At 47.0% G+C, this 18,005-nt stretch overlaps 1 protein-coding gene across 1 annotated transcript in view; it reads left to right on the plus strand.

Annotated features, from left to right (window-relative positions):
• CNIH3 (cornichon family AMPA receptor auxiliary protein 3) overlaps positions 1–11,998 on the plus strand; it is a 123,274-nt gene extending 111,276 nt beyond the window's left edge. The window contains exons 4-6 of the mRNA XM_065938410.1: positions 1,091–1,203; positions 5,648–5,791; positions 11,312–11,998. Of these exons, the coding sequence (XP_065794482.1) occupies positions 1,091–1,203; positions 5,648–5,791; positions 11,312–11,339 (285 nt within the window). The 3' untranslated portion in view covers positions 11,340–11,998. The remainder of the gene's footprint in view (positions 1–1,090; positions 1,204–5,647; positions 5,792–11,311) is intronic.
• The last annotated feature ends 6,007 nt before the right edge of the window (positions 11,999–18,005 follow it).

The following is an 18,005-nucleotide window of genomic DNA, read 5'->3' on the forward strand; positions in this document are numbered from 1 at the left end:
GGGTTGGGGGGGTGGTGCAGTGGGGTAGGTAGAGCTTCCATTAGAAAGTTGTGTTTGAGAAGGTCTTGAAGGATGGTTAGAATATGCTATCTGGACCAAAGCATTCATCATGGTCTAAACAATGCACAGAGACTAACCACCCCCCACCCCAACATAGATGTATACATTCATTAAATACTCATTCATTAAATATTTATTCCTCTATGAATGAGAAAGATGGTACATTTGTATCTCTATTTTAGGGTTTCCTTGCTACTTGCCTGGGTGCCAGATTTCTCTTTTATAGTCACTTTGATTTCTGTTTCAACTTTACTTTCTGTTAAGATGTAACCACCCTTAGGAGGGAGCAGTTCACAGTTGTTGAGCTCTTTTTGCCATTTACACCAGTGTGGGTGGATTGGGGTCAGGAGGTTTAGTCTTCCTGCTGGTCACCTTCTACCATCTGACCCTTCTTGATCTGGGCCGGACTCTTTTCCCTCCGGAGGTTAAAGTTTCCCTTTTATCATCATTACATGTTGCTCCTCTCAGGTTCCTCTTGATCCATCCACCATCAAGCAAAATGCCATTTCCCCAACTCTCCTTTATTTGAACTAAATAGTTGGATACAACTTAAGTGACTTAGCACATGTGCCCACATATTAATATTTGCTTTAGATTTGTGAGTCTCTATATGTGAACACATAGAGGCTAGGAAAACAGGAGCAGGGCAGTTGTTGAATCACTGAAAACCCTATCAGTGTTTCTTCCAGCGGGTCCTGCCCTGGGTCAGACATCACAGGGGCTGGATGGCCTCTTCTGCTTCTCCCAGGGGTCATCCACGGGTGACCCCCTGGAGCAAGTGCCCTGTTCTGGTATGTAGAGTGCTGAGAGCCTCTGTACATTTAGGGCTGGGTATAAAGCATGGCTCTGGTCACATAAGGAGGAGAAATGACCAGAAGTGGGGGCAATGACTCTGTGATACTGTGTAGGAGCCGGGGCTGTGTGTCATCAGCATGTTGGAGGCAGTGTCCAGGCAGACGTCAGCTGCTGTAGAGGCCAGAGTGACTTCTCCTCCCTGTCACTCAGGCCTGTGTCTCTGCTTCCTCTTCAGCTGGTGCTGCCAGAATACTCCATCCACAGCCTCTTCTGCGTCATGTTCCTGTGTGCTCAGGAGTGGCTCACCCTGGGGCTGAATGTCCCTCTGCTTTTCTATCACTTCTGGAGGTAAGTCTGCTTGGGACTGTTCCGTCCTTCCCTTTCCTGCTCGGGCGGCCTGCCCTCCAGAGATGACATCCCCCACATGCACCAGCCAGCGAGTGCCTTCCTCTCACCCCTTCCTGGGTGACCCTTCCCCCAAAGCCTTCTCTGCAAGCTGCTCTCAGACAGCAGTCCAGTTAAGTCCAGTAAGGGAAGGTCCGTCCTATAGATTCCACTAACCACAGCCTCTACCCTCACAGATCAGCGTTAAAGGCAGCTATAGCATTATTCACAGTAGCCACAAAGGAGACAAAACCGAGGCTTCCGTCGTGGCTCAGCGATCTAGAATCCACCTGCCACTGCGGGAGACATAAGAGATGTGGGTTTGATCCCTGGGTCAAGAAGATCCCCTGGAGAAGGAAATGGCAACCCACTCCAGTTTTCTTTGCCTGGAAAACCCATGGACAGAGGAGTCTGGCTGGCTACAGTCCATGGGGTCGCAAAGAGTCAGACACAACTTAGCGACTAAACAACAACAACAAAGACACAGCTCAAATGTCCATCAAAAGATGAATGGACAAACAAAAGGTGATATATCCTTACAATGGAGTAGTATTGGGCAATAAAAAGCAATAAGTACTGATACGTGTGACACCATGGACAAAGCCTGAAAAAATTACAAGTGAAAGAAGTGAGGTGAAAGTCACTCTCTCATGTCTGACTCTGCGACCCCATGGACTATACAGTCCATGGAATTCTAAAGGCCAAAATACTTGAGTGGGTAGTGTTTCCCTTCTCCAAAGGATCTTCCCAACCCAAGGATCGAACCCAGGTCTTTCATATTGCAGGCAGATTCTTTACCAGCTGAGCCACAAGGAAAGAAGCCAGTCACAAAAAGCCATTTATAAGAAATGTGTGAAATAGGCAGATCTGTAGAGATGGAAAGTAGAGTGGTGACTACCAGGGGCTGGAAGGGAGGGGGAGTGAGGAGTGACTGCTGATGGGTACACTGTTTTCTTTTGAAATTGATGAAAATGTTCTGAAATTAGATACTGGTGATGTTGTACAATGCTGTGAGTATATTAAAAACCACTGAATTGTATACTTTTTTTTTTTTGGAATTGTATACTTTTAAAAGGTGGATTTTTTGGCATATGAATTATATCTTAATAAAAATAACCCGCCTACCAGATGGGCTGTGTTTTCTGGGACAGTTCTGATTTTAAATGTTCTATTCCCTGCTAAGACCATGCATCAGATCATGTGATTTGGGCTTTTTGTAAAAGAAAATCACCATATGGGTATAGAGGTAGGTTGGGGGTCGGGGAAGCATATACCAAAGTAGTAAAAGATGCAATTATACAGATAAATTAGCCACACTTTCGGTCCCCCACAAACATTTAATCATTGTCATTATACCATACAGTATAGCCTGTATTTAGTCACGTCTAGAACATTCACTCCTTCATTTAGCAAACATATGGAACACATACTACAGGCCAGACATTGTGGGGGATTCCAAGATGGATGTAAAATATAACGTTACCTTCAAGGAATATGTACCCTAGTGGTGGAAGGAAATATATTCTTACCAGGTGTATGAGGAGCATGGGTAGAATGTAGAGAAATGGAGGGGTAGCACTGGGGAACCTGGAAAAGCACATTCGAGGTTAAGGAACTAACCTGTGCAAAGGCTCAGAGGTAAGAGAGCTCCTGGCGTTCTGGGGAGCAGCGGTTGTTCAGAGTGGTTGGCTGTGGGGTTCTGAGATGAAAGGGAGCAGAGACGGGGTTGACAGCTGGGGATCAGGTGTGGAGGGTCTGAAATGACTTGATAGGAAGTTGGAATTTGTTTCTTCTGTAGGGACTGGATCGCTCTCAGAAGCTTTCCAGGAGGAAAATGACATTGCCGGATCCAAATTTTAGGATGGTGACCCTGACAGCAGTGGGAAGGCTGGGTAGGAGGGTGAAATTTTAAGGACGAAATCTAATTAGGAGGTTCTGATGAAATTCCAGGTGGAAAAAATGAAGGCTTGTCCCAGGGAGTGGAAGTTGGGATGGAGAAAGAAGAGGGGAAGAGGTCTGGAGAGGTAAACTGGACATAATTTGGCCAATGTTTGGAAACAGGAGGTGAGAAAGAGGGGGCGTGTCAAGGTGGGGTGGCTAGGAGGTGACCAAGAGCAGGATGCAAGTTTAGGGAGGGATGAAGATGATTCAGTTACATACAAAAGTCCTTTTATATAAAGGTAACCTGCTAAAATCTGAATTTAAAGAGAAGTCAAATAGAAACATTATGGTGTTGAAGTGGATTGCGTACCCACCCAGAGACTTTCCATGTCTGCCTCCACCAATATCCACAACAAAAGGGTGGGTTGTACACACAGGTCACGAAGACTTACCAAGGTTAAGTCACAACCCAGCATCACTCAGCTGGGACATGGCAGGGCCATTTCTGTAGGGAACACAGGTCATGTCCTTGTCACCCGAGGGCTGGCTCTTCTCCCTCTAAAAGTCATTTGTCCCAAAGTTCTTCAAACAGTGCGTTGTTAACCCGGGTTATCAAAAATGTGGTTTATTTAGCGAAGTTTGGTTAGTGCAGTGATTCTTAGGACCACCACCCCTGCAAAAGGAAGTGGGGGAGAGCCAACCGTGCCGTTACATTTGCAGCGTTTCCGTGTTTAAGGGAGTGACTGCAGTCTTCTTGCCAGTAGGAAGTTAGCCTTATGTTTTTGAATCCCCGACAGATCTAGCCTAGTTCTGGCAGTTTGTAAGCACCCAGAAAATGAAAGAAAAAAGATTGAGGAGGGGAAGTGTCCTTTACAAATCAGAGTCCTTGAACCCCCCTCTTTCTGCCCGCCTCTCCTTTCTGAAGGCCCAGCCCAGCGGTGTTTCCTGGGGCAGTTAAAGTCCCCTCTGCCTTAGCTCTCAGTTTGCGTAATTGCAAGTAGAATGGCAGTACTTTTGTTCAGTACCTGTTCTTTGAGATTATCTGGACCCATCCCTTCACACAGTTGTCACAACAGCCCTTTGGAGTAGGCAGTTTCAGCCCCATTTTACAGATGTGGAAGTTGGGGTTCAGAGAGGTTAACGGCTGACCCGAAGAAGCTCAGTCCCTGAGCCACTTGGCCACCCTGCCACCCTCGCCTCCACTTAATGATGTCACCTGGGAACAAGGCCACAGCAAAAGCAAATAGGTTTTGAAATCTGCTCCCGGGAAGAGGAGCGGTGAGTGGCCTGGAGGGCTGTGAGCTGGCAGATGTCATTGAATCTGGCTTGTGATTTCCTCTCGGGCACAGCGTGGATGACATAATGTCAGCGCAGACCTCTGAAGGGGATGAAGAGGGAACTGAAATAGCAGCTCCGGGAGTTGCTGCGTGACAGGGATGCTCTTCAGAGCCGGTGTGATTAAGCCCGTCAGACCCCTTGCCTGGTCCTCCATTTCCCTCGAGGACCACGGCCGGACCCAGAGCCTCACAGGAGCCATTAATTTGCACCCGGCTTCCTGATTCCCTCACCAGACTGACAAAAAAGCAGCTGCGGAGCGATTTCAGCTGCACTTTGTTCTCTGGCTTTGAATGAGGTGCTGGCTGAGACCGTGGGGGCAGGGTCTTTGTAAGGGCCAGACAGATGGACAGCCTCAGGGGCAGGACTCGCCTCCTGCCTGACCACTTCCCAGGGTCTCACCCCGCACAGCCGGAGTCTCTCCCCTCCTGTGAGCACGCTGGTTCACGCTGAGCCAAGGCAATGCTTTGAAGACGACAAGTCTGCGTTTGCCCCCTCCTCCCAGAGCTCTCTGGGCTCACCCAGTTTCCCTCTGGGGCAGCGCTCTCCCTGCAGTGGCCAATGTCCTTTTTATTGTTCTGGGTCCTTCTCTCAAGGAGAAAATTACCTGTAAACTCATCCACACTCAAGTGGGAATGTGATGTCCCTTCCAGAGTATTCGGGATTTTAAAAGAGGGTCTGGGAGGAGGATAATCCAAAACAAATTAATGTTTAATCCAAAGTAATGAATATTTATGGTAGAATTATGGTACAGCAACACTGGGAGGCAGAGATGCAACTGACGTCCACACACACCTGTGCCCCTAGTGATGCCCAGATCTGTACACATAGCAGACCCCCCCCACCTGCCCACAGCATGGCAGACCACCCCTCACCCACCCACATCTCTGGAGAAAGGAGGCTCTTCCTGGTACCTCCCAAGCGACACGGTTTCCTTCTGTCAGAGTGTGTGGGGCGAGTGTGGCGCTGGTGGATCTGCGTATTCGGGTGTTACCTGCTAGAGGATAGTGGTTGAGCCACTGTTCAGTGATTCCTGGGCTGTATTTTGGGCAGTGATTCTGGCAGAATGCAGATGACTGCCTGGCAGTGATTCCTCAGAGGGAAGCCAGGCACCAGGAGGACTCAGCCGGATGACTTCCCACGTCCCTCCCAGGTCTCAGAGCCGATGACGGCGTGTCTGCTCTCCCTGCAGGTATTTCCACTGTCCAGCAGACAGCTCCGAGCTCGCCTATGATCCACCGGTGGTCATGAACGCAGACACCTTGAGTTACTGTCAGAAGGAGGCGTGGTGTAAGCTGGCCTTCTATCTCCTCTCCTTCTTCTACTACCTTTACTGGTGAGTTTCTGCCCCTCTTGGTGGATTTGACTCCTGTAGCAAGTGGAGGGGATGTCAGGCCTTTGCGCACTGGAGTCCTGGCCTGTCGGGGGCGGTTGGAGCCAGCTAACGGTTTCTGTGTGAAGGAGACGGAGGGGCACAAGGTCCTGCCTTGCCAGCTGACCGGTGCAGCTGTTGAGCTACACGGTGAGAGCACATTCTGCCAGCCCCTCTTAGGAGGTTGTTGGTAAAGTGCACTTGGTTACTCCTCCGTAGGGCTCCCTGCCCCCAGCAGCTCCACAGCTCAGACAGTCAGGTCACCAGTGGCCGCGGATGCATAGCCTTATCACCCCTTGCCCCCTAGTTTCATGTGAAAGCATTCTTGGGGACCATAACAGAGACCCCCTGAGGCAGTCACGCTTCACAAATGGGCGTTTTGGGTCCTTAAATGCCTATACTCACAATTTTCCCAATATTATGTAACACCACTCTAATTAAATAAAACATGCTGACTTCGTAGTTCTGTTTCAAGAGTCTCCCCTCTTTTCACTTCACTTCTGAGTAGAACATCCTAATGAAGTGGATGAAGCTATAAACAGACCGTCTTGTGGTTTGATACCCCAGGAAGTGCCTTTTCTGAAAATGTCTCCTCCTCCTTCCTGTTCCTTTTTGGGCTCATCCCTGAGGTGTTTCACCTGTCACTTTGCTCTCCTGTCCCTATCTGCACCAGGCCACAATGTCTCCAAGTACCCAGCACTGTCCTCAAAGTGGTCTGGTCGACAGTAGCCAGGTGAGGAAGAAGGGCCTGCCTTGGAGTTTGGGTTAGGCTGGGGCAGGTGGGAAGCAGCTGCATTTACCCAGTATTAAACAACCGAATCAAAAAGTGGGCAGAAGACCCAAACAGACATTTCTCCAAAGAAGACATACAGATTGCTAATAAACACATGAAAAGATGCTCAGCATCGCTCATTATTAGAGAAATGCAAATCAAAACTATGATGAGGTGTCACCTCACACTGGTCAGAATGGCCATCATCAAAAATCTACAAACAATAAATGCTGGAGAAGGTGTGGAGCCCTCTTGCATTGTTGGTGGGAATGTAAATTGATATAACCACTATGGAGAACAGCATGGAGATTCCTTAAAACACTAGCAATAAAACTATCATATGACCCAACAATCCCACCATTGCACATGTATACCCTGAGGAAACCATAACTGAAAGAGGCACATGTACCCCAATGTTCATTGCAGCACTATTTACAGTAGCTAGGACATGGAAGCACCCTAGATGTCCATCAACAGATGAGTGGATAAGGAAGTTGTGGTACATATATACAATGGAATATTACTCAGCCATGAAATGGAATGCATTTGAGTCAGTTCTGTTGAGGTGAATGAACCTGGAGCCTATTATACCGTGTGAAGTAGGTCAGAAAGAGAAAAACAAATATTGTATATTAATGCATATATGTGGAATTTAGAAAGATGGTACACATTTGCAGGGCAGCAGTGGGGATACAGACATAGAATAGACTTGTGGACACAATGGGGGAAGGAAATGGAGAGACGAATTGAAAGAGTAAAATTGAAACATGTACATTACCATATATAAGATAGATAGCCAGTGGGGATTTGCTATATGACACATGGAGCTCAAACCTAGTGCTCTCTGACAACCTCAAGGGGTGGAATGGGGTAGGAGGGGAGTTCAAAAGGGAGGGGACATGTGTATACCTATGACTGATTCATTCATGTTGATGTATGGCAGAAACTAACACAACATTGTAAAGCAATTATCCACCAATTAAAAATTTAAAAAAAGCCAAGCCATGCTTTGAGCTAAAGAGCTTGATGTATATTGCCTAGTGTATGAGCTAAATGTTATTATTGCCTTCATGTTGACAATGAGGAAACTGAGTCTGAGACATTAGATCATGTTCCCATGGTCACAGCTTGTAGTGACAAAGCTGGAAGTCCCTCTCAAGTTCAGTCCCAAAGACTGAGCTCTTAACTGGTGGCTCTTAGAAAATCTTTCTTGTTGTTTAGTTGCTCATTTGTGTTCAACGCTTTGTGACCCCATGGGCTGCAGCATGCCAGGCTTCCCTGTCCTTCACCATCTCCCGGAGTTTGCTCATACTCATGTCCATTGAGTCAGTGATACCATCCAAACATCTCATCCTTTGTCACCCTTTTCTCCTCCTTCCCTCAATCTTTCCTAGCCTTAGGGTCTTTATCAATGAATTGGCTCTTCCCATCAGGTGGCCAAAGCATTGGAGCTTCAGCATCAGTCATTCCAGTGAATAGTCAGGGTTGATTTCCTTTAGGGAAACCTTTAGAAAAGTCTTTATTGAAATGTGGTCTTTGGATCTTCTGCCTTAGGATCAGGGGGTGAGGAGGGTATGCTCTTTAACAGAGCAGGTTCCTGGTCTCAGATTTGCTGATTCAGAATTGCAGGGCTACGCATCGTCCTGGAGATGTTGCTTGTCCCACCTCCTCTCCTCTCTGCATCCCCAGGGTCCAGAAGACTCAGAGGTGCTGCATCTATAACTTCTTCTGGAATAACTCAGCCCTGGAGGTGATTCAGAATATTCTACCACATTCTTGTTGGAGTCAGGGTTTGGTTCAGGCTCAGGGTGACCCTTCTGTCCTCTTCCTGGATGGAATGTCCTGGTACATTGCCTATTTCAATTTGCAAGGAGCCTTAGGGTCTCTGAAGGCTCTCTGGAGCTTTCTAAGGTGCCCAGAAGATTGGCCCAAGTCTCTCAATGAAAGCTGTCTCAGACTGCTTCTTATCTTGGGAAGCCTGCAGAGGGTGACTCAAGGTTTCATGGGTTTAGCGATTCGCTCACCTTGGGCTAATGGGGAGGTTAAGTTTCCTCACTGGAGTGTGCTCAGCTTCTTTGTGGGACTGTGGGCAGTCCCTGTTGCTGAGTCATAGGCAAGGGGCCTATCCCCAGAGGCAGTGTTGTCCCTCTTCAAAGCCAGTAGAACAAGGAAAGAACATTCTCCCAATCCTGCCCTGTTCACTGGGGATCCTCTTTAGTCTGGATGGCAGATCAAGCTCCCTCACTTCAGTTTTGTTGCAGTAACTGCTGGAACCCAAGGTACTGGAGGGAAGAAGGCATAGGAGTCCTCATGACTTCGCTGTCTGTCTGCTGAGCTATGGGGGCAGTACTGGGGCTGCTGCCTGTTAAATGGCTGTGATCATCCTGTAACTGACCATGTTCCAGACATTCTGTTTGACTGTCTGTCCTTTAGTTTAGTTTGACTCTGCCTTTATGTTTCCTTCGTTAATGACTTTATTTCCAAAACAAAAGGGGAAACAGCTGCTTCTCCCACCTCACTGTGACCCTGGGTTGCAATCAGGGTTCTGCCTTCCTTGTTGAACCTGACTTCTTGGTGCTCTTCAGAGCTCCCCACAGACCCTGTTTCTTGTACCTCAGGGGCTCCCAGCCCCTTAGATCCTAGTAGTGAGCTCAGGACTGTCAGCCCAGGCCACTCTCACAGGGACAGAAGGGGACCCACGTGCACGGAGAGCTGCTTCTGAGCCGAACACAGTGATGGACCCGAGTGACACTGGGAGCCTTGTAAAGGAGGGGGTTTGGATTTTACAGTTTGAGGTTCCTGATGGGTTCCTAACAAGATCATGGAGATTAAGAAATGTGTCAAAGGTCCTAACTGACAGCAGTTGACCCCGGAGCCTGGACTCTGCCCACTATGTCACGTGAACCACCCCATCCAGTGCCACCCCGTCCTCAGGCTGCCTTGTGGACCAGGAGACCCTTGCAGGTTACGTGGGATGGGGGTTGTGCATGTGTGCTAAGTCACTTCCGTCGTGTCTGATTCTTTGCAAGCCTATGAGCCATAGCCTGGCAGGCTCCTCTGTCCATGGGATTCTCCAGGCAAGAATACTGGAGTGGGTTGCCATGTCCTTCTCCAGGAGTTTTCCTAACCCAGGGGTCAAACTAGAGTCCCTTTCATCTCCTGCATTGGCAGGTAGATTACTTACCACTAGCGCCACCCAGGAAACCCCAGGATAGGGGCTACTTAATACTAATGCTAATATTAACATCAAAACCAATAGAAACTGGTTAGTCCAGTGTGGATTCTGCCTGTTGAGCATAAAGGCCTTTTCAAATTAAGGGTGTATACCAGAATGATACTAATGCCTAAGTAGCACCACCCTCCTACCCAGTTACTCTGGGTCGTGCCTGCCTCCTCTCCTGTTCGTTTCTCTCACTCTGGTTATGTTATTTATGATGTACTTGATGGCAGAGACTTCATCTGTTTCATTCATCTCTGTGGCTGCAGTGCCCTGGTTGTGCCCAGCACATAGTAGGTGCTTGCTCAATCCTTATTGTGGCTACAGCTTAACTGCATCCTCCCTCAGGGCAGTGGATGGGGCTGCATACTCCACCATTGTTTCCCAGCACTGAGAATAGGGACTGGCACTCAGGAGCCACTCAGTAAATATTGAATGAACGCGGGAAGGAAAGTGAGTAAACAAATACTGTGAGGCTCAGGGTTATAATGGAAGGAGCACTGGCTTTGGTGTTGGGACATGGCTCCTCGCCTGGCTGTGTGACCTTGAGAGATCCACTTTTCCGCTGCCCCCCGTATTTCCCTGTGTCAACTAAGACCTTTCTCGCTCCAGGCCTGACCAGTGAGGCTCTGTGAGCATGAGGTGTACCAGGTTCTCAAAGGCAGAACTTGAGCTACTCAGAAGGGCTTTGTTGGGGCTTTGCAGCTGGAGGAGGTTAGAAGCAAAGCTCTTCAGTTTCATTGTCTTCGGTTTTGTTTCTTAGATTTTCTTTTCTTCTCTCTATATTGTAAAAGAGTTATTTTTCTTTCTGCCAGATAGAGTGTATATTTTGGTATAGACCCTTCTTCCTTGTTGCAGAATTAGCTTGCAGCCCTAACAGCACAGAGTGTGTGACCCCTTCCTCGGTGGTGTTGAAACACCGCTGTAGGACACATTCTCTTAATGCATGTTTAATGCCTGGGCTTTGTTAAAAACAAGAGGCCCAGGGAATTAACCAGCTAAGAATTCATTTAGTTTGTGAGCCCAGAGGGCCTGTGTTCACACACATGGCCCTCCAGTCATGATGGTGAGCTTCTCCCCAGCACTGACATATTAACCAGCATAACCTGGGGGCCCCTAGACACGGCCATCACATATGCATGTGGCAGCTGGTGGCATAAAGAATCCACGGCACCCCGGACCTCTGGGGACCTGCCCTGCAATTGCAGAAAAGAGGAATAGCAGCCATAATCATTATCCTGTTGAGAATAATGAGAGACGCTCAGAGCAGTCATATCTCTCATCCAAGGGGTACAGTGTGGCCTTGTAACAATGGTTACACGAGGTGGGAAGTAGAAGAGGAAAGAGTTTGGGGAGCAGATAAGTTGCTGTAGTGACAGGAATGAGAAAGAAGCCAGGGGTCTGGCTTCTGGAAGGTACCTCTTTTAAGGGCCGTCTAAGTCCTTTGCGGGCTCCCACTAATGCCGTCTTTTTTCCCTCTTCTTTTTGCATCCAGCATGATCTACACTTTAGTGAGCTCTTAACTCGAAGACCACGCACATCCACAGAGACTGAGATGGGAGCGGCCCGAGGCTGTGCAGTCCGTCCTGCTGGTGACGGGAGCAGGGACCAGTGTGGGGATGTGACAGACAGAGATGGGCAGATACTCGGAATTGAGAGCCGGAAGCAGGCAGCAGCCAGCGGCCGAGCCAGCCCGCTGTCACATGTGTTTCGCCCTGTGTACCAGCCTTCCGCATTCGCACCCCACCCTTGGCCTGTATATCCCTTCTGGGCAGCAGGGGCACGTGGGGTGATGAAACGCGAAACCTCTTCTGAATGAGAATTGCTGCTTCCTGAATCCCCTTTATTGAAAGTCTCCCTGAAGTTCATGCTGTGTTCCTGGTCTGTGGGTGTGATGGCTGGAAGGCTGGAGGGTGCCCTCTGAGGAACTGGGTGACCCAGAATCAAGGCTTGGTCTGTGGGACCGATTGAAGATGGATATCATGGGCTTACCTGAGACTCTCGAGTTTCTTCTAAGTCCTGGCCATGCCCTTCACTTCAATGGGATGGGCCTGGAAGGTGTGCAGACTTGCCTTGGGCTATAACCAGCCTTGAGTCTGCAAGGGTGTCTGTTTTTCTGCTCTGCTTTGTAAGAGCCCAGTGACGTTGGGAACTGAGTTTGGGGCGGTATGTTGGTAAAGAATTATGGCCAAAATCAGAAGTTGGGGCTGGGAAGTGGGAAGAGGGAAATTGTAGGAAAAATGATTTTTTAAAATACTGATGACCTGTTCAAAGTTAATTCTTCGCCACTACAAACTATACTGTTTTGTTGTCATCCCAAACCATCACAGGGTCATTGAAAGCGAGTCAATTAATCAACACTAGTCAAAACTACTAACTTTTAAGGCTTCCCAAACAGTTCTGAGAACAGAAAGAGCTGGTGTGGCAGTTCTGTGCTGTGGGCATCCGGCTGCTGAGAAGTGAGACAACATAATTATAGCTTCACTGATGATGCGGCATCATTCGTGCTCTTTGGTTCAACACGAGGACATTAGTTCATTTAGAATTTTCCATTCAACGTTCTCTCCTTCTTGGGTAGGAGTTGTACTCGGGGGTTGTAAATAATGACAAGGCTGAGATTTCTATTATGTTTAAAATGGGCACCATGATTTTGACCTTATTTCCCCAAATTCCCTTCTTTTCTTGTGTTTGACATACACAGGCTATTTATACATGTACCAGCTTCCATCTGAAGTCTGTGACTCAGGTTTATGAATGGTGTTTGTGTAACATGTGTGCTATGTTTAAAACGCTGCAATTGCTTGAGTGTCTCGCCTACCTGGCTGTCTCATTTTAAACCTGTTACAGGCTGGCTTCATCTCTATATAGATGGTAAACTGGTAGGTGGAGAAAGCAAAGTTTCAAAAAAGAGATGTTGCTTCTAAAAATTCTACAGAAAACAAAATGCAGATTTCTGCTTTGAGGTTGAAGATATGGAACCAGAGGATTCAAGGCAATATTTTGGGGATCAGGCTTCCCCTTGGCTGAGTAACTGTGGTTGGGGTGGAGAGTTTCCTTTAGGGCTGGTTAGTATCATTTCTGATTCAATTCCTGAGATAACCAGCTACCTTCATCCAGAGAAACCAGTCCTGGGTTCCAGGCTGCAGACAGCAAATCTGACCCTACCACCATCTTGCAAATACAACTGAGAGCAGAGGATAAATGGTCTGGGAGCTGTTGTTTGTCTTTATACTTTGCCTCTTTCCAAAACAATTAGAAATGACATAATAGCAGACACAGATGTGAAAAGACTGTTAAAATGTAAATAGCAACTTCCAACTTAAGAAGGACTAGGACACAGAAATACAGGGCTTCCTGAGGGACTCTGTTTACTGGGATTGAGCAAACGATAAATATGATATCGTTTCTCTTAACAGTAAGTAATAGCAATTCACATTTTCATAGTGTTTTGCATTTTACAGACTGCTTTTACATCTCATTTGACTTTCCTCACATTCCTATGAAGTTGATATGATTCTTTTTCCCATTTTCTAAGTGAGGAGACTGAGGTTCAGAGAGGGTAACTGTCTTACGTATAGTCACACAACAGTCCCAGACCTGCCTTTGACCCCAGGTTGTCTGACCTTAAACCCCATGTTCTTTTCATCACACCTGAGAGCTGGGAAAGTATCTAGGATCCTATTAAGTTATGATTAACATTAACTTTCTGAGAGAAGGAGATTTTTAAAACAGAGTTATAGAGGAAGCACCTGATTTTCTTTTTTTTTCATGGGCCAGCCTCAGACTTGATTTATTGTAGGCAGTTCTTCTCTAAGGTGATTATCTAAAAGCTTTTAAAAGTTTCAGATGTCTCTTGGCCAGTTCTTATGTTTATGGAAGAGAAACATCCAAATATTTCTCCCCCACGAGTTGTGACTGGGAAGTAATTCCAGTGGTTGTTGGGAGTTTGAGCCAATTTTCAATTCCTGGGAGAAGTTAATTATGATAAGAATCAGAGTAAAGTACACAGTTGATGGAGCCGTTTTGCGTGCTGAGCTTTATGCAAGACCTCTCCCAACTCACAGTGATCCTACGAGGCAGGCTGCATGTTCTCAACCCCCAGTTTGCAGGTCAGGAAAACAGGGAGGCTCAGGGCAAATGAGTCTTTCCTGGGTGAACAGCCAGACAGAGCTTAAGGCTACAAATGGCCAGATAACAGCAATAGCTTAGTAATTGAGGCATTGGGCATTATTCTATAAATTTCATGTGCTTCTGTCTGATCCTTATGAGAAAACCATGATGTTGATATTATCTCTGCTTTATTGATGAAAAATGTCCAGAAGATGAATGACTTGCAGAGACCCAGAGCTATTTAATAGTAAGGGGTGTGTCTATAGCTACAGCTGGAATGGAAGCCCAGGCCTGCCTCTTCTCACATAGTTTTTCCTTCTTGGGTATCTTTGTCACTGGTCGTTTATCCCACAGAAATGACCAAAAGGAGGAAGGAGAGTGAAGCGGGAGAAGCAGCACCCTGGATCAGTCACAAAGTGAATGTCACCCTTGGGTGATGGAGAGCTCTTCCTACCAAGCATGTGTCTGAGGGCACGGACGTCACAGGAAGGCATCCGTGCTGACCTGATGCCCGTTGCCTTAGGGAGGCAGAGCTGTAGGCTTGGTGTGGCTGTGCCCTAAGGGTCAGAGTGGGACCTGGTCGATGGGGGTGGGGGTGGTCATTTAAGTTTACTTTTCACTTTCATTAATGAAGGGAACAGTGGCACCCTCTGCACTGACATTATAAAGATTAAATGAGTTCACATTTGCAGAGAATCTAGAAGAGTGCCCGGCACATGGTAAACACAACTCTTTGTAGGAGGTGGATCTTGCTCGCCATGCTTTTCTCTGCCCAGTGCCCGCCCAGGCCAAGGTCCCCAATGAGAGGGAAGTAACCTGGCCACATGGGAAGGAGTGAAGATTCTGGTGTTCTTCTACCCAGCAGCTACCTGCTCTGATGTTTTCATCTGTAGTGTCCTAAGTGGAGGTCAGGCTGGGGCCTGATACCTCTTTTCAATGCCATGTTCTCTGGCCAATCATAACAACTGCTGTCGAGTACTTGCTCTATGCCAAGCATCGTGCAAAGCATTTGACTTGCAAGGTGTCACTGAATCCTTACAACAGTGCTCTGTGGCAGGAGCTCTTCCTGTCGCCAATGTATAGTTGAAACACTGAAGCTCATGGAGGTTAAACAAATGAGCAAGTGTCACAATTACTAGGAAGTCATAGAGTGTAGACTCCAGCCCAAGTCTAGCTTCGACCAGTTTTTTCTCAAGCACCCAATTTATCAACACAAAAATCCAAGTTGAAAAACAAGGCGTTTACAAATTGTGCAACAAAGGAAAAGTTTTTGCCCTTGGGCTCCAAATTCTAATCCTAACCTGACTGGATGATCACTCTGAATCTCAGTTTCCTCCTTTGCAAAACTGCTATGATCCCTCCCATCTTAGGAGAGCTGTGTGAGAGACAATGGACAGAAAATGCCTGGTTCAGTGCCCACGCATCATAGATGCCCAATGAATTGCAGCCATAATAATACAATTTATTAGGCAAGTGATCTGGACAATCCCCTTTGCTCCTCTGCTTTTCTGTAAAATGGGAACAATTAAGCATTCTCAGAAGACAATAGAAGGAGTAAATGAGGAAACGCAGATAGACACCTCAGGTGGTTCTGGACCTTGGCAAGAGCTCCACCAACGATCATGGGATTCACCTGAAAAGATATGTAAGATACTGTGACTGGTAATCTCGTCATTAAAAAGAGAACCTCACAAGAGCTGCCAAAACTACCAACAAGAAGTCACATCAGATTGGATCTTTAGTGCCAAAAACAACAGCTGAAAGTTTCAATTCAGCTGCTCTCGGTCAGACTCTGGCCAGAGTGGACAGAGCCGCAGCTCCTAAGCTGTGGCAGTGCCTGGCCCCCAGTATTGGGCTGGGTTCCTTCTTCTCAGAGATGTGGGGCAGAAATACCCAGATTCTCTTCCTACCTCTCCTTCTGCTTTCTCTGCCTGTGTCTTGGGCAAGCTGGAACCTCTCTCCAGCTTGTCTGGCACAGTCTGAGGACACATGCTTAGGGGGTTCAAACAGATCTGGGTATTAGTCAAGGATCTGCCACTGCTGTGTGGTTTTGTAGCCTTGACCATTTTTGTCTTCCTGCAAGAGAGGCCAAGGGAATGAGAGAAAGAGCAGAAAAGGGGATGAAGAAGGGAGAAGAGAGGAGGTGTTATCCTGAAGTGTGGCTTTGCTCACCTCACAGGTTTCACAGTGAGCAAGTCCCCATGAACGACTGTTGTTTGTTTATTTTAATCTTTATTTTTATTTATTTGGCTATGCTGAGTCCTAGTTGTGTTGTGCAGAATCTAGTTCCCTAACCAGGGATCAAACTTGGGCCTCCTGCATTGGGATTTCAGAGTCTTGGCTGCTGGACCACCAAGGAAGTCCTGAAATGACTTTGGGTGTGTGTTAGTCACTCAGTTATGTTCATCTCTTTGCAATCCTATGGACTGTAGCCCACAAGACTCTTCTGTCCATGGAATTCTCGAGGCAAGAATACTGGAATGGGTATCTGTTTCCTTTTCCAGGGGATCTTCCAGACCCAGGGATCAAACCCATGATGCCTGCATTTCAAGCAGATTCTTTACCATTGGACCCTTCAGGGAAACCCAAATAAATGACTTTGTAATAAAAAGCATTTGAGCGTGGGATCTTGTAAGAGCTTCTTAATCTTTCTGAGACTCAGTTTTCCCGTCTGTAAAGTGGGGATAATACCTCCTTTTGAGAGAGGTTACAGTAAAGTGATTATGTATGTAGAGTGTGTACAGAGAGCCTGTCTTGTACTGGGTGCTCAACAGATCTTGCTCCTCATAGCTCTGCTGTACTCCCCCTCGCTTCATAGAGTTGAAGGGAGGATTCTGTCACAGAAGACGGTAAAACATTTCTCATAGTAGCACATGGCAACATTCAATGAATCTAAGCTTCCTTCCTCTCCACCCTCCATCCTGGGGGCGGAACCGTCCCAGGCATGGGTAACAGAGCTCGGCTCTCCCAAGCAAATCTCCCCTCCTGTTTCCTATTTTTAGGCTTCGTAATTGCACCAGTGTTGAATAAAGTTGTCACCGTTATGACAGTTTTGTTCTCCTACATAAGAGACGAATGCAGCCAGCAAAATGCTTTGACAACAATTAATTGCGCTCACGCTGTGTCACTGCACAGATCTGTTTCATAACCTTTTCTTTTCTTGGGCTTGGGCTGCTCTGTTCTAAACCGTGCGCTGGCAAAAGAAGTCTAGATCTCAGGGCTGTCTCTGTTGCCGAGGCTTAGGCAGAATGCTGTCATTACTGTAGGTGTTTGAGGAGGCATCCTGGAACATGCCCTCATCCAGGCAGAGGGAAGTGTGAGCCAAGAGGAGAGGTGATTGTTCAGGACACAGCCAGGTGTTTCTGGGGAAAGATGGGACAAGTTTTAGAGTCTTCTTGATTAGGAACCAGGACCAGTCTTGTTGCCAGGAGCTCTGCATGTGATGCAGTTATTTTGCATAGTTGCATTTGCAGGGGAGAAAACATTCATACTGACATCTCTGACTGGGTTTCAATTACCGCTCCACTCACAACTGGGAAATAGATACAGGATCAATATAGCCGCAGAACAGTATCATCCATGCTTTGCCCCACCCTCTCTATGATCTTCTCTACTCCTGTTAAATTCTGCTCAGACAGCTCTGGATGCCCCAGGAGTGTCTTCCTGTGCTGTGAACTTCACCATTTGGACACCTTGTGATGCCCACCTTTTCTTCCTCCCCAGCTAGTAGTGTGCTCGAGCTGGCTCATATAGGCTTATGAGAACCGATCACTACATTTTTAAGGATTTTGCTAAATGGTTGTTAAACACAGCTATTATTAACACTGGTTATGTAAGCTTACAGTTAAATTCATTAAATTAAAACAAAGGTAAAATATAGTCAAAACTCATCACCTCCTAATTATTTTATTACATTTTACTGTGATCTCTGCTTTTGAGATGATGTCAGTTGCACCTGTGATGGAAGCAATGTGTAATGGCACACTAGTTTGCACCTCCTCCCATTTTTGTGTTCATTGATGTCCCAGTAGTAGCCTTCAATCAGCGCATGCTGGGAGGATTGACACCACGGAAATGGG

The sequence above is a fragment of the Muntiacus reevesi genome, chromosome 5 (genome assembly GCF_963930625.1).
Source record: "Muntiacus reevesi chromosome 5, mMunRee1.1, whole genome shotgun sequence".
Taxonomy (NCBI): domain Eukaryota; kingdom Metazoa; phylum Chordata; class Mammalia; order Artiodactyla; family Cervidae; genus Muntiacus; species Muntiacus reevesi.